Source organism: Pyxicephalus adspersus, chromosome 6 (genome assembly GCF_032062135.1).
Source record: "Pyxicephalus adspersus chromosome 6, UCB_Pads_2.0, whole genome shotgun sequence".
Classification (NCBI taxonomy): Eukaryota; Metazoa; Chordata; class Amphibia; order Anura; family Pyxicephalidae; genus Pyxicephalus; species Pyxicephalus adspersus.
Window position 1 is genome coordinate 46,529,082 of NC_092863.1, and position 16,791 is coordinate 46,545,872.

Consider the following 16,791-nt stretch of genomic DNA (forward strand, 5'->3'; position numbering starts at 1 on the left):
CATATGCTTTGTGTATCTATTCCAGACCTCTGTAGTAATCTAATCTGAAACTTTGCAGGAACTTCTAGAATTAATTTCAGCCACTGTTGTACTCTCTGCTTGTGTAGGCTGATTGGTCTTATACCACCCCCCTTCTTGCTTGGATTCCTCCCACAGCCTAAAATCTGTATAGGCTATGAAAGACATTTGGTGAAAAGTGGATTTTCATCCTATCTGGTCCATAATTGTCAAATATTTTTAAATGAATGTAGTTTTTACTGTTTCTTTCTGCACTATATAAATATGAATTGTAACCTGCAGTCAGAGCCTAAATAAATAAGGAACAGAGAGCCTAATAAACTGGGTTCTTTAAAAATACGATATGCAGTGTTTCCACCCCATGGAAAGCGTTGTCATTTCTGTTATTGGATAGCAGCTTTTGAGTTTACTTTCTAAAGTACACCGTTACATCCATTGAAATTTGTATCTTAAACTAATAAAAAGTGTTTTATACATATAGAATAAAAATACCTGTACACATGGTTTCAGTGAAGAATGTTTGTCCGTGTAAATGTGTAGGGAACAAAAAAAACTCTCTTTCATGGCTGTATAATTAACAGTTACACTGACATTTGTATTTATATACATACAAATAGTTAAAAATAATGCAAATACTGCAGCTTTAATTCATTCCGATTGTACTTTTATAGCACTGGTCACTGTATTGTGCTGTAGGACACACATCAGCAACCACTTGTCTTTTTCCCAAAGACTAAAGGTCTTTAAAGGAGCACAACTGTACTCCTTTTTCACTGTAATAACTGTGTAGGAGTGGATTTTTCAAGACTTCCATTTCGTGCAGACGCTCCCATGATTGGGAAAAGTCATCTGGACCTTCTCCACAGCCACCTTCTGGGGGAACACTGGGGTAGCCTGGATGGGTCATAAGTTCAATGCTGATGGAAGTAGGGGGATTGGAGGTAGAACTGTGCGATGAGCTGTGTAAGGATTGGTAGCTGTGAAGAGACTGAACACTATAGTCCAGGGCTTGCTGAATGTTACTTTTGGTCATATTTTTTCCCATTGTACTAAGACCAATATATATGTCCGGCCACCTGCAATAGGAAGAAAAAAGTAAAAATTATATTACATGGTGTTGAAAGATCAGAACCTACATCTTATTGTTGGCTGTATCCTCCTAGGAAATGTTTCCTTATTTACGTACGCTAACCTGTCTACGTACATTACAGGACAGGAAGTGAAGGAAACTTCCAAACTTACAGTGTGTTTGTAGTATTTAGAGTGTATCACCAATGTTTGATTATTTTTAAAGAGTCACTGTTTGAAAGCAAAATACACCTAAGAGACCCTTTATTAACCTGCTGGGTGGTTCATTTCTGCCCGGATTTATGTCTAAAAGTTCCCGGTGATGTTGGTGCATGCGGCCTTGGGGGAGTGGCGGGAATTTCAAATTATTTTGTATTGCATTTAATACAAAATAACTGTATTAAATGCAATACAGTGGATTTATAAGTCTAAAAGCAGTACATTGTTTTTCATGAAAATTTATTTTGCAGCGTAAAATAATAGTATGAGTATAATAAAGTTTGAAACACAAAATCATGTCAAAATATTAAATTAAATTATTAAATAAAAAATAAAATATATAATACATTTTCATGAAAGACAATGTACTGCTTTTAGACATCCACTGTATTGCATTCAATAGTTATTTTGTATTGAATGCAATACAAAATAATTTGAAATTCCCACCAATCCCCCAACGCACTGACGTCACCAGGAACTCCCGGGTGTCTCATCAGATGCAGGGGACACGGGCTGGAGGATGCGAGAGGATGGGGATCGCAAATAAGGAAGCTGGCAGACAGATAAGGCTCTATTTATCATTGTTTAAGCTATCCCGAGTACCGTGGGGTTACCGCTTTCAACATCTTTTTTTTTACCACACTCGGGGATTATCACTGGGGAGGTTAAAAAATGCCATTTTAAGACCCACAAGCTACATTCTAGTTCCAGGGCAAACACCTCTCATGAAGTAAAGACTGATATAAACCTCTACTTCTGACCTTCATCTGGTAATAGACCCATAGATCCTCCGGCTATACTTTCTTTTATTTTTTTTTATTTTTTTATGCCCCATAAATTCAGCAGCGATACTTACCTGATGCCATGGTTCTTAAATATTTCCACTGTGTTTAATGAGTCATTCTCCACTCCCCTGTAAAACTCCAACAGTTCTCCCTGGATCCAGTCACACCGATGTAGACCTACTTCCACAGGAACACGAGTATAGGGGATACCATGTTCATGCAGCACTTGGGCAAACACCTCTCGGATTCCTGTTCAAAAGATAAGTGCACAAACAACCATTTTACCATTTTCCCCTAGTTAACTTCTGATGTATGACAACAAACGTAAATAAAAAAATGAAAATATTTTGAGTGCTAAAGAAATGGGTTTTCTCCCCAGAGAAAAATGGAGCCAGCCAACGCCAACTTTGAACCATACCCATGACAGACATAAACAGGAGATGAGCAGTTGACTTTTCTGAGCCTTGCTAGACTGCAGAAGGCCACCATCAAACAATTATGGTAGCAGCACGCATGCCTACCCATCCTATCTTAAAGATCTTAACAGAATAGAAAGTTCCTCCCAGGGTGACAATTCTCCTGCTATGAAAATACACAACCAAAATAATGTACATTGCTAGCAGATGTAGTCCACTGTAAGTATAGATCATATTGTATAGAAAACAAAAGTCCAAATGGACAGTGGACAGGTTTTCAATATAGAATATTTTCATGGAATATATGATTTGGTATTCCAATGTATAATGTATGTCTACTTTGTAGAAGAGTATCCAGATAGAAAAACAATGATTATGCCTCATCTGTCTTTTAAAAAAAAAAAAAACAACAAAAAGAACAACTGCACATTAAGCACAGCAATGGAACCCAGGCAGTACACTGCAAAAGCTTCCTAAAAAGAACATTTTAACAGCTTTGCATTTATGTTCTTTACAAAGAATTACCCTTGTGTTATTTCCCCACAGCCACCAATCAGATTTAGACTTTTAAAATGGTACCTCTAGGTAAAACACTTAGAGGATTTCCTCTCACTTTGAAAGATTTATTCCGAGTTCATATTGTGTCTTTGGAAGTGAAATTACAATATTCATAGTGCTACATCCTATATTTGCCATATTTCTTTAAATTGTTTTTCTCAGCATATCATACTTGGTAACACATGAACATGCTGATGTCCATCCATGTGCTGGGGATTCTGTCCTGTCAACTCCCGAAACAGTTTGACTTGAGCACACAGCTCCTGGCGAACCTGCAATGTAAACATAAGGCAAGTGATTGCTATTGTTGATTTACAATTTCCCCTATAGATGTAAAACTTTAGGTAAAAGGAGAATCAAACACTGACCTACAAAACAATTTTTTGTATGTATGTATGTGAATAGTATTAAGTAATGGCGTCTAGTGGCTTGAAATTTTAACTTGTTAATATTGGTAGCATTACTGTTTTTTCTTTATTTCAGGTCTATCATATCATAGTCATAATTCAAAATGTGGTATTTTTTTTAATAATTTTAGGTATTTTAATAAACATATTGGTACACAAAATCACCATTTCAATACTTTAAATCATACACCTACCTCTGCCATGTTGAGAAGACCTTCTGCTATTGCTTTTCGGATGCCCATCTTACCAAGAAAGACCCCCTGAGCACCGGTAAGAGTGGAGTTGTTCCGAAGTTCTTCACATACTGGGATTCCTTCTGAGAGATTGGCATGCAGACCAATTGGTATATTATATCTAGGACACAAAATAATGAATAAACTAACTGGCAAACAGTTTTTGTATTTTAGGTCATCACGCTTGTTTATCATTCTGAATCACACAATAAAAGACCTTTGTGCTCTTGTGTTACCAAAGTAAACTTGACCTAGAACAACAGTACTCTGAACTAAAGCTGTGTACACATGTGCAATTCTTGTCATTGGACAGGATCTTTTATGACCCTTTCCAACGATAAGAACTGCACGATGCATGAACGAGTGCTGTACACACAGCAAAGAGGGGAGAACGACGGAGCAGCACCCTGCTGCGCGGTCTCCTCCTACCCTTGCATTAAGATTGCTCGTTGTTCATCATCCATGAATCTGCCAGGGCAGATCCACGGACGATGAACAACGTGGGCTGTACACATGCCAGATTCCCGCCCAATATCCGCCCTGAGCCGATTATCAGGCGAGAAAAATTTGACGTATATGTACGTAGCCTAATTCTTGCCTTGGGTCACACAGATCTGTGAGGGACTTTATTTAGCAGCATAACACAGAGCGAGTGCTTTTATCCAAATCTACCCAAATCCCTTGAAACCACTGCTATGCTGACCCCATAGTTATATCATTATCATCAACTCTAAACTCTTGTTTAGAGTCATCAACTCTAAACAAATATGCAAAGTGTCAGAAAATTACGAAATCCTCATTTGCCTTCTTGCACCAGGTTACAGATTCACTCATCACTTTTTCTTAATTGATAAGACGCATGGTTTCTCTATATCATCACACAAATAACACTGGGGAACACATTTTTTGTTGAGTTAGATCTTACACTTGTTTTTTTACAAATTTGTGGGTGGTGAATCCAGAAATAACCCCAGTTTTTACCATACAGGGTACCCTCTATTTTTGTCAAAAACCATACAAATTTTACATACAATTAAAAAATATTGAAATAATAACTTGAATGTACTGTTTATTTAAATTTCTTTAGTTCATATAAAGGATTTATGGTTACTCTATGACATTTTTTTTTTTACAATTAAACATTTGAAAATAAATCATGTAAGCGGCTAAGATAAAAATTTACGCTTATAGCTTTTCCTGGAGTGTTCAGTGTTAGGACAATCACGCCGGATGCTCCACCAATAGTCAGCCATCATATGTACACTCAATCTATCCTGATACCGTCCTTCCATGACCTTCAGATCTTGGTGGAATCGTTCACTTTGCTCATCACTGATTGCACCAAGGTTTTCCGGAAAGTTAGAAACATGGCCATGCAGAAAAAGCACCTTGATGCTCATATTGCAACCAAGCATTCTGTAGCTCTCCCAAGAGTTTCTGGACAATTTCTGTGTAAATATTTGCTTGTGTGTTTCCAAGAAAGTCCTTGACAATGGCTCTGAATCATAACCAAGCATTTATTTCCACTTCTGACATTGTCCTGATGAAATGTTCAGTTTGATGAGCTGCTGCATCTGTAGACCATAAAACACACTGACTTTTATTTTTTCAAATGACAGGCTAGGAAATGCCAAAATGAGGTACTTGAAACATTCTCCTTTAGTTGGCAAAGCTTTAACAAACTGCTTCATTAGACCCAGTTTCATGTACAGAGGCGGGAATATAATATTCTTTCTATCAACAAGTGGCTCATGTAGAATGTTTGGCTCACCTGGTTTTAGGGAAGATGTTGGAGGCCAATTCCTTTCCACCCAATGCCTCTCACGTGTCCTGCTGTCCCACATGCACAGATAACGGATACTTGGTGTATCTGCGTTGCCGCAGTATACCATTTTATAGACATATTGGTGATATTGCAACAACTCAATGACTCTTTTTATGTCTGCATATTCTTCACAAAGAGAAACTGAATGGCAAATTGTGACTAACCCAAGTATATTGCTATTGTGAAGGAGGACACACTTTAAGCTGCGCTTTGAGCTATCGATGAATAGTCCCCATTCGGTTGAGTTATGGATTGGAATTGCCAATTCCTCCATTAAACCAGGTATGTTATGACAATACACAAAGCCACTGTCAGTTCTAAAGTCCTGCAGAAATGAAATTTCTCTGGTTCAAAAGTATGATACCTTCATTTCTTTTTCAAGTAAGTTTTTCTCATGCAGTCTTGATGCCAGGAGTTCTGAAGCCTTCTTCGATAGTCCCAAATCACTCAACTCATGCTGATCAAATCCCTTACAGAGTCCTCTTCAATTTCAAACTCTTCATCATTGTTGTCACCTAGTTCATCACCATAATCATGTTCTTCAAGAGAGGGTAGTGTAACGAAAACCGGCACAGGAAATCATCTAAATGAGCCACTGGGCGTATAGCCGATGGTAGACTAGGATACTCTATGTTAAGTTTATTTTTCTTGTTATATCCTAAAGATTTCACTATACAAAAGTAACAGTCACTGAAAAGATCTGGCTCTCCCCAAACTATAGGTATACCAGATGGCATTTTATTATGTGTTCCCTTTGTTCTCATCCGTAAACCTTCAACACACTGTTTGGACACCTTATGAGGGGCTCAAGATTTATCTTGATCACCAGGTTTAACTTTGAAATATGCCAAATAGGTTTGCTCTACAAATGTGCTGATGTGTTCGCCCTTTGACTGGAAATGGTGAAACTGACACAGATATAACAAAATGAATCAGGGTTGTTTAGGCACTTACAGCGAGAAACAGCAGAGCCAGACATTATCTGAAAGTAAGGAAATACATATGCAAATAAAAAAATAAAAAAATTGGGGTATTCATTATGTAGAGCAGTGCACAACCTCTGACCACACTGTCTTACGTGTAAATATTAGCCTTTACAAACCCACGCTACAGTAATCGCATTAACCCCCCTAGCGGTAATCCTGAGTGTGACTCGGGGTGGAAAAAACTTGCAAAAAGTGGTAACCCAGAGTCACACTTGGGGTAACTTTGGAAGCCCCTTTTACCTGTGCCCCGCGCTCCAGCGGCGATCAGACGATCCCACTGTGATTCCGGGGCGCCTGTCTGTTGAGCAGCGTGGCCGGGCAGGAAATTTAAAAGGAGATTACCAAGTAATCTGCTTTTAAATGCCACCCGGGTCTAGGCCACGCTACTGCACATATTATCAGTGAGATGCGATGCACCATGCAGGATTTCTGTATGGTGCATCACATCCAACTGGTGATGTGAGCAGCAATTGTAAATTACGGGGGTGATGCCAGCGATTTCCCGCTGGCTTCACCCCCAGGATTTACTATAGCTGCTCGCATCACCCGGGAGATGTGACGCTCGCAGCCTCCGGGTGATGCGAGCAGCTTCGTAGGTTGATCTAGGGGAGTGAGCAGGACGGGGACATTCCCATTGCATCACCCGGTGGAGTGATGGATTCTGGGGGCGGGAAATTTGAAAGTAGATTTCTATGTAATCTGCTTTAAATTTTTTTTTTTTACAGTAAAATACACATAAAAACACAAAATAAATCTATAAGTTCACATTTTAGTGCACCAAGCATCATTGACAAGTGCCCTGATTTACATTTTGCCCACTATTAGCCCTGACCTTGATCCGACCTTTTGATTGCTTATAAATTAGTTCCCGAATGTATAATTTCATCACTTTGTCTTTGACCTTGATTGTTCTTAACTGATTACTGGGGACCACATGGCATCTCACCGGCGCAAGCGCTGTTTTGGAGGAATTTGAAAGCAGCGATAGCCATTTGGAGTCCCTTGTGGAACCGAGCGATAGTGATTCACCAGGAAATTTGTCATCGGACAGCGAAAGTGAACTGAGCGACGATTCTGGACCTGGGGTCAGTGCTGTGCGCACATGGTGCTCCATTAACCTTGATGCAGACCAGGAAGCACCGCCAAGATTTCCATTCACCAGTGCACCTGGGATGAAAATTGAGGCTAAATGCGATGAACCCCTGGCACACCTGAAGTTGTTTTTGACCGATGAAGTTATTGAAAAATTGTTGCAGAGACAAACAGGTAAGCCGCTCTGTGTTTGCTAACTTTTTAAAATGTTTTGCTAATTTTTTTTATGCAAACGTGTGCTGCTCTGTTTGCCAACTTTTTGAAATTTTTTGCTATTTTTTTTTTTTGATGCCAACATGTATGCTGGTTTGTGTTTGCTAACGTTTTAATTTTTTTTGATGCCAACATGTGTGCTGCTCTGTGCTAACTTTTTTGCTATTTTTTTGTTATGTATAAAAAATGTTATATGCCAACATGTATGCTGCTCTGTATTTGCTAACATATTATTACTTTGCAACCTTCACACTATAAAAGCACATATCTTAAAATACATTTTTTATTTTGTTTTATGCAGGTACGCTGGACAACAACAAGGCACTCCACACCTGAGGTTTGCAAGAAGCAGAAAGTGGGAACCTGTGACCAAGGATGACATTTGGCTGTTTTTGGGCTTGGTGATCCTGCAGGGAGTTGTGGGAAAACCCGTGCAGAAGTGGTACTGGTCCAAGAACAAAATGATTGCCACTCCATTCTTTGGCACAGTCATGCCAGAATTCCGCTTTTCCCTCATAATGAAGTACCTGCACTTTGCAAACAACAAAGAATTTGATGAGACTACCCATCCTGCAGAAAATTTGGAAAGTGTCTCAGATGATTCCACAAAATTTCCAGCAAACCTATGTGCCAGAAAGAGATGTCAGCATTGATGAAAGTCTAATGGCTTACAAGGGGAGGCTCAGCTTGGTGCAGTACATTGATTTGGTGTGAAGACCTATATGCTGTGCAAATCCTCATCTGGCTACATATGGAATATGGTACTGTACACTGGAAAAGGGACACAGTTCAACCCCAGATACAGCTATTATGGATTGGCAACATCTTCAGTGCTATCCCTCACTGAGCCATTGCTAGGTCAGGGCTATTGTGTCACAACTGACAATTTCTACACATGTCCTGAGCTTAATGAGTTCCTTCTGCAACACAGAACAGATGTCTATGAAACCGTTAGGGCTAACCGGCGCAACCTGCCAGCACTGTTTGCAAAAGGGAAGCTGAAGACAAGAGAAATTGTTGCCTGACAGAAAGAAAGGATGATGGCCCTGAGATGGCGTGACAAAAAAGATGTGTGCCTGATGAGTACTGTCCATGATGCCTCCACCGTTCTGGTACACACAAAACGTGGGAAAGAAGTGATGAAGCCACAGGTGGTGACTGACTACAACAACACCATGGGAGGAGTCGACAGAGCTGACCAAGCCATGACATTCTACTCAGCGATGAGGAAACAGCAAAGGAAGTACTACAAGAAGATTTTCAGGCATCTTGTTGAGCAGTGCCTATGGAATGCCTACGTTCTGTAAGAAAAAATAGTCAGAGACCTGTGAATCATTCAGACTTAATTTTGCAAGTTTCCGAAACCATAGTCAAGAACCAACAAACACCATGAGTGGCTATGAATAGACCTGGACGTCGTGCTTCCACCATTGTCAACCCAGAACAGCTGACCGGTCATCACTTCACTGAATACATCCCACCAACCCAGAAAAAGGCGGCACCTACAAGGATGTGCGTGGTTTGCTGCTCAAAGACCGATGACAGAGGAAGGAAGAAACGCAAAGAAACCAGGTTCTACTGTCCTGACTGTGATGTTGGACATTGTGCAGCACCCTGCTGTAAAATCTACCACACCCGGGATGTCTACTAAAAACGAATTTTTTTTTTCTAAAATCTGCATTTAATTTATATAATTATTTATCAATAATATTGCACCCTTGTTTGGAAAATTTCAGTGAGAAATTTTTGATAAAATATTTTTTTTTTATAAATTACATTACATTACATAAATTAATTTATGATTATAATATAATAAATATAATTAATATACCTGGGAGTTAATCCTAAGAATTACAGGCCCACAATATAAACAAAAATTTCTATCCAAAATAAATAAGATCACTTTTTGCATCAAAAAACTGACAGAATTAGAACGCTAGGGGGTTATATAGGCAGTAGATAAAAACCTGACACGATAGAAGAAAACTAACTGCACTTTCAGAATCAGCATACCTATTTTAGTGTAATTAAGCTTAAAAATTTAAGTCAACAAAAAATTTGTTCACAATTGTTCCAAAGTGTAATCAATATGTTCTAAAGACAAATAATACAAGGGTAAATAGCTGGGTGTGGCATTACACTTCATAGGATAAACATTAGAAAAGCATGCTAACGTGGTTATTACTGACGTGAGAAGCAGAAGTCAATGCTGATTGACCTTAACCATATTGCATAATAGAACGTCTTTGTCTTCTTTTATTTGCCCAATGAAGAATCTGTCTTACCTGTTTGCTAGGCTAGCTGCACTAGCTGCTGAGCTTCCATTTACCAGCAAAGACACATTAGAGATGGCTCCAGCATTGAAACACTCTACGATGCCAACGTCTCTGCGACGACTGTAACCAAAGTCATCTCCTGTCACCACCAGCTTGAGGGTGTTTAGGGACATTGCATACGGCAGGGGTTATCTGTATGTTGAAAATAAATAAAAGAATCAGAACATGTAATTAGATTTTAAATGGTGGATGAACAAGCACTCTTATTCTTTAATAGTGCCTCCATTTGCATTCATGCATGTCCAATTTTACTGGTGAAAAGTGACCAGAGACGTGAGTTAACAATCCTTTCCAGATTACTTCTATCAGTTTTGGAATTGTAATTTTGTCCCAAAATCAGCAGAAGGCATTAGTAACTTCCTACCAACACAAGGATTGTCACTTCTCCCTGCTGAAATGGACCAGATCAGATCTGTCTGAGGACCTTTAGACCTTGCCTTACTTTTATAGATCACCGGTGTGAAGGTTAGCTTTCCTCTAATAATGGGACCTTTATCAAATGCTGATGCAGCTGAATTCTGTGTGTAAGGTTCCTCATTAAACATGTGCTGCAGCTCCCACACATGTACTGGAAATGTGATCTTCACCTTGCCAATGCTGCCAAGATTGACGGGTACATTGCAGGGTGCCAGAATCCCAGCCGGCACATTACAACACCAACGTGTGCAAAGTGCAAGGTTAGAATATAGGAAAGTGTTGTGTAAATAACAGCATCATTACACCAGGTAATAAATCTAGTAAGTATATAGGCAGTAATTTGCCCTGTATACATACTATAAACACTTCTATTCACTACAGTGTTCTCCCCAGCCCCTTTTAGCCGGGCGCACCACCCGGCACTTTTCAGTAACCACCCGGCTGTTTTTGGGTAGTTACTGATGAGTTGGGTTACAATATATGGGCTGCCACCCACCTAAAATTTCTTCCCACCCAGCTTAAAATAATTTCTAGACTGAGCACTGCACTATGTCACCAGAATTAACTCATTGCATTATCAATCAGTCAGCAGAATGTACAAATGAGAACTATTACAACAGCAGATGTCACAGCTTTTGCAAAGTGTATTTATTACTCACACTTCAATGTCTTCCCCTGAATTCATCATGGCGGATAGTAAAGCAAAGTTAGCTGGCTTTTTACACCAAGGGGTCTAATTTTAAAGAAGTGAAATGGGCATTCACCAAAACATTCCCTGGCTGCTTCAGTAAAAGTCAGATTTACTGATTTATAAACACAGCCCCAAGTGTGATTTATTATTAGAGTGTCACAATATGTATAGTGCATGGTGTGATATATACATAACTTTTTTTACTTTCTTCTTGTTCTTACAGTGTTTATAAACATGTATGTCCAGCAGGTGTGATGCCTTCTATGTGCCATATATCTGATGCTATGGCATACAAGGGCTGACTGTAGCAGAGAACAGATGTCAGTGCTGCCTCCAGTCACATCTAATTACTAGTGACCCTGCCACATCAACATGGGGCAATCACATGGAGGTAATACAGATACATCCACCCCACACATGTCACATCTATATATAGCAGTACATCAGCATTGGCCACGACCGCTCAGGCAGCATGGGATCCTGGAAGGAAGTGATGAGATGACACAGGAGGCCATGGCTTCCACTCACTGCCATCTCCGGGTCATGCACTCACCTCCCCCGCACTCCACAGGCCGGGTCCAGGCACACTGCGCGCCGCTCGCACCGGTTCTCTCATTTCCTACAACACTCATCGTTCTAAAGTGTCTAACCAAAAACCACGCCCTCGTCACATGACGTCACAGCTCCGCCCCCATGGATGATCTGTCAGTGATTCCTCAGAAGGGTTGGCGGGGAGATGGGAGGCTGGCTGGTCACGTGTATGGCAGGGCCGCTCGCTGAGGGGAGAAGAGTTCCTGCTTGTCTGGCTGCCTTACTTTTACCTTCTGGCTTTAATACTGATAGGAACTGGCTTAACCTGAATTCCTTGGGAGTCTTTTGTAAAACAAGGGAGAGGCTAGAAGCCAGGTCACTTTTAGTGAAGTGAAGGCTAACGGTGAGGTATTGTTACCTCACAGCTCGAAGGCAGGGTCTACATGGACGTATATACAAAACGCATGGAAATGTTCCTGCTGTGTTTATTTGCGTTTTAAAGGTTGCCTTTGAAATGCTGGAAAACGTCTACGCTGCATTTTCGTTTCAAGTGCTTATAAACGCCGTAAAACTCCCACATTGAAATCAATAGAAGTGTTTGCCTATGCTTTCACGCTATTTTGGCGTTTTCCGGTGTTAACCCTGCATTTTAATTTTTCAAATATCGCAAGAAGCATAATAGGTAACGCTCAAAATTGTGCCTCAAGAAAACGTCTTGGTGTAGATTAGCCCATTGGAATGCATGGGAATTGCAAACATGGGCTTTTAAAGCCTTAGGTTAAACGGTGGGGAAAATGCCCGTGCAGACTAAGCCCAAGCGCTCCCTCAGATGAAGCGCTATGTCAGATGAAGCGCTATGTGTGAGGACTCACCCATAGAGAAGGAAGGGGTGGCAGGGAGTGATTTGGTACCACAACTGCTGCCTGCCAGTGAATCTCTGGTGAGGGGACAGCCGCCGGGAGTTGCTGTTCACCAATCTGAATGTAGCATAAACGTATCCTGCTAACACTGAAAAGTCACTGACTGTAAACCTGGGGCAGATTTTATAACCACACCACTATCACTCAGTTATGTAAACTGCAGACAGATTTCATACCTGCTTCATTAAAAAAAAATGCCCCAGAATGAAGCATGTGGTACCCAAGGAGTACCCACTGCCTAATGCAGCACAGAGCCTCATGATTGGAGCAGGGGCAGACATGTGACTGTGGCTGATCATGGGGCTGGGCCTTTCGCCAGCATTTTTCTGTAATTCTATTCATTTTGTAGGTTTTACTCACAACTGCATAGATCAGCAGAATGGGGTGCAGGGGTGGTTCTATGTCTGCATTGCAGGTACCATTGGTCTTGAACATTTAACAATGATCACTTATGGCTTTCTTGTTTTTTTTTTAGAAGCTAGCTGGCCTAGGGGAGAAAAAAAGTACAAATCTGGACCAGGTTTTTACAGCTGTATTCATAATAGTAGTGTGTTTTAAAAAAAGTAAATAAAGCTTAAAAATCTTATAAAAGCTTTTATTTCCATACGCATTCATTGGGAACACTGTACAATTGATTCCAAATCAAAACATGAAGAAGAAAATTCATCAAATGTTATTTCTTTACAGGAAGAAAAGGTAATATTGAGCTGTTAAAAAAAAAAAAAAGCAGTGTGGAGATCAATTAATAAGGTAATTAATTCTGTGAAAAAACAGATGTCCTTATTTAAAGAGGAATTAAACTGAAAAATGCCCAAAACAAAAAAAATACACTTACTTTCAATCCCGCAGCGCAGTCAATCAGTCCGGAGGTGTCTTTCTTCGGGTCCCGCGTCGTTCGGTATCCGCCTCCGAGCTGGTGCTGGGCGCCTCCATCTTCGCTTTTTCTGGGTTCTACTTCCTACGTCACCCAACCCAACCGTGAGATCAGGTGATGTAGGTTGGAAAAAAACTTGCAGATCTCACTGCGCATGCCTGAGATAAGCAATTTTTTCCCTTTTCACGAAAAGGCTCCTTCCGCGCATGCCCGAGATCCTCAGGCATGCGTAGAAGGCACACCCAAGAGCCTCCTGGGATGTGTGACGTAGGTGTCCCGGGAGGCTTTGCGCTCTTACTCATTCTCGATCGCCTAGGCTAGAATTAGGGGGTGGTGCTGCACCCTTTTTTTTTAAAGGGTTGTTGCACTTTAAAGAAAAACTAACAAACATAATTTTTACCTTTTGTCTACCCTTTTATGTAAAGGTAAATTTCTGAGTTTAGGTACGCTTTAAGGAACACAGGCAGCAAATGTTGTACATGCTGATTATAGTGCATTTCTCTAAGAAAGTCGTTCCAGACATTATTCAGAAGAAGTGTACTTTATTAACAAAAAATAGTTGAGGGGAAAACATAAAGAAATGCAGAAAATGATAGGCTGCTCAGCTGAAATTATCTCAAATGCTTTAAAATTGCAACCAAAACCTTAAAGATCAGGAAAAAATGGAAAGCTACTATTCAAATGGATAGAAGAATAGCCAAAATGGCAAAGTCTTGGACAATGATCAGCTCCAGGAAGATCCAGAAGCTCCTGTCTATGTAGTCTATGTAGAAAGTTACCTGTAAGTACTAGACACCTATGTGATGATACGCTATCAGCTAAAAACCTCCACAAAGTCCTAATGTTCAAAAAAGACATGTTGAAGAGGTTAGTTAGCCAAATACCGCATTTATTGACCTAAAGTGAAATGAAGCAACATTTTGTAGAATGATGAATGCATTTTTTGGGGGGGTCCTAGAGGTATAGTTTGTCAGACAGCCTGCAAATACTGAATTCAAACCACAGTACACTGTGAAGACAGTGAAGCATTGAGGTGTATGCATCATGATATGGAGATATTTCTTATACTATGGTGTTGGGCCTATATATCGGATAACAGGTATCATGAATCAGTTTGATTTATCCTTATATTGAAGAGGTCATGTTGCCTTATGCTGAATAGGAAATGCCCTTGAAATGGGTGTCTCAACAAGAAAATGACCCAAACACACCAGTGAGCAATGTCTTGATTCCAGACCAACAAGATTAAAGTTATGGAGTGGCCAGTTCAATCTCCGGACCATAATCCAATAGAAAAGTTGTGGGGTGACATCAAAAACGCTGTTTCTGTGGTAAAACCAAGAAATGCGGAAGAATTGTGGAATGTAGTCCAATCATCCTGGGCTGGAATACCTGTCCACAGGTGCCAAAAGTTGGTGGACTCCATACAACATGGATGTGCAGAAGTTCTCAGAAACAATGGTTATACAACTAAATATTAGTTCAGTGATTCAAAGAAAAGCAAAAACATTTTTTCAATTTATACAGTGAATGTTTGAGTTTGTAGCCTAATATTTCCTTCTCTTCACTTTCTGTAAAGGAATAACACAAATTTTATACATTTGTTCATGTTTTTATTTGAAATAGAAGGTGTAGTGTTCCCAATGCATCTATGTGTATGGAAATAAAAGCTATTATACAGATTTTGAGTTTTTTTTTTTTTTTAAAACACACTGCTATTACAACTGTAGCTGTTGCAGAGACCTGGAGATGTCAATACTGACATGGAACAGGTATGCAGATAAGGCCTTCTGCCTTTTCTGATTAGCATCCTTAAGGCTGACTCTACACTTTTTCCCCAGCATTTAACCTGAGACTTTAAAAGCCCGTTTGAAATTCCTATGCATTCCAATGGGCTAATCTACATCAGGGCATTTCCTCGAGGTCCTTGTAATCCCTTTAATAAGGAGACTCCCAGATCTCCACCGCCCCACCCTGGGGAATGAGTACAGGGGTACATAAATCCCCTTAGTCATTCCCTGAAAGGGTTAAAAATATGCATAAAAAATAAGACAAGGCTTTTATGGTAAAATAATTTAATAAATGTGTGTGTTTTGTGTAACTTTGTTAAACTCTATGTCTGCATTCATGTCATAAGCACAGCTGTGGGACTCCTGACAGTGTGGGATCCCCAGGCACTAGAGGTCAAATAAGGACAGGTCTCCCCATTTACCTCTAGTGCTCGGTGATTGGCTAAGGAAAGGTAAACTCTGATGACGCTTAAGCCCTTTTCAGTATTTCTCTTTTTCTCAGCCATTCAGCACTAGACTTGAATGTGGAGACTTGTCCCTATTCAACTCTAGTGCTGACAGCTCAAGCGTCATCAGGGTTTCCTTTCCTCAATCACGAACAGAGCAGTGAGATCGGAAAGTTTTTTCCCAAACTACATTACCCGATCTTGTACCTGTTGTGTGAGATTGAAGGTGTCATTTTTTTTTTTTGGGTAGTTTTGGGTTTTCTCTTTATACTCCAGGTAAGAAAGGGATTCTTCACTGTAAAGTCTGTGAAAATGTGGAAAGCCTCCCCCAAGAAGTAGTTTTAGCAACTACTATAGATTACTTTAAGAAAAAGCTAGATGTTTTTTTCTAGAAGCATAAAGTATAACTGGGTAATAAAACTTTTAGGTAAAGTTAAACAGAGACCGTTCATCCAGGGAACATCCAATTGCCTGGTGGAATAAGGAAGGAATTTTTTTTCCTGTTGGAGCAAATTGAACCAGGGTTTTTTTTGGCCTTCTTCTGGATCAGCTATATCTACATGTTTTTTTATCTGGGATATGTTTATTTCTCTAGTGGTTGAACTTGATGGACTTTTTTCAACCTAACTATGTAAGAGGATATGGTGCTAAAGCCTACTGAAAAAGCCAGTTGAAGCCAGCTAGCAGCTTGTTTATTAGCTTCTAATAAATTTAACATCCCTGACTTTGAAACTGAATGGTGTCTTCATGGTGTTTTCATGAAATCTTGCTGTATACATTGTTTCGGAATAACATTTAGAAGTGGAAGCCCATGTGTTTTAAGCCTTTAAAAACGGCAAATGCCAAACTATACTTTAATACCTTCTGAACTAGTCAGGTTCCTGACTAGTTCAGAGGTCAGTTTGGTTGCTGTCTGTGTAGTAAGGAGTCTCCTAATACAGACACAGCATAAAACAGCTGACAGAA

The 16,791-nt window shown here is 39.9% G+C and overlaps 1 protein-coding gene across 2 annotated transcripts; it reads right to left on the reverse strand.

The window, feature by feature from the left end:
• Nucleotides 1-572: 572 nt before the first annotated feature.
• On the reverse strand, nucleotides 573-11,967 carry YDJC (YdjC chitooligosaccharide deacetylase homolog). 2 transcript variants are annotated; one of them, XM_072415639.1, is made up of 6 exons: nucleotides 11,818-11,967; nucleotides 10,106-10,288; nucleotides 3,666-3,825; nucleotides 3,237-3,336; nucleotides 2,162-2,339; nucleotides 573-1,094 (listed from the first exon to the last, which is right to left on the reverse strand). In XM_072415639.1, the coding sequence occupies exons 2-6, from the start codon at nucleotides 10,267-10,269 to the stop codon at nucleotides 752-754; spliced, it is 945 nt and encodes a 314-aa protein (XP_072271740.1). In that variant the 5' UTR covers nucleotides 10,270-10,288; nucleotides 11,818-11,967; the 3' UTR covers nucleotides 573-751. The 2 variants fall into 2 exon arrangements, with proteins under 2 accessions (XP_072271740.1, XP_072271741.1); XM_072415640.1 differs by lacking the exon at nucleotides 11,818-11,967 and adding an exon at nucleotides 10,521-10,558.
• Between the last annotated feature and the right edge of the window lie 4,824 nt (nucleotides 11,968-16,791).

What these genes read in the sequence shown, in the direction of transcription:
- YDJC (XM_072415639.1), bottom strand. Translation starts at nt 10,269, where the DNA reads ATGTCCCTAAACACCCTCAAGCTGGTGGTGACAGGAGATGACTTTGGT. An exon ending in GCAGCTAGCCTAGCAAACAG is followed by an intron (nt 3,826 to 10,105) that starts GTAAGACAGATT and finishes TTTGTGTCCTAG; the next exon opens with ATATAATATACCAATTGGTC. An exon ending in GCATGTTCATGTGTTACCAA is followed by an intron (nt 2,340 to 3,236) that starts GTATGATATGCT and finishes TCTTTTGAACAG; the next exon opens with GAATCCGAGAGGTGTTTGCC.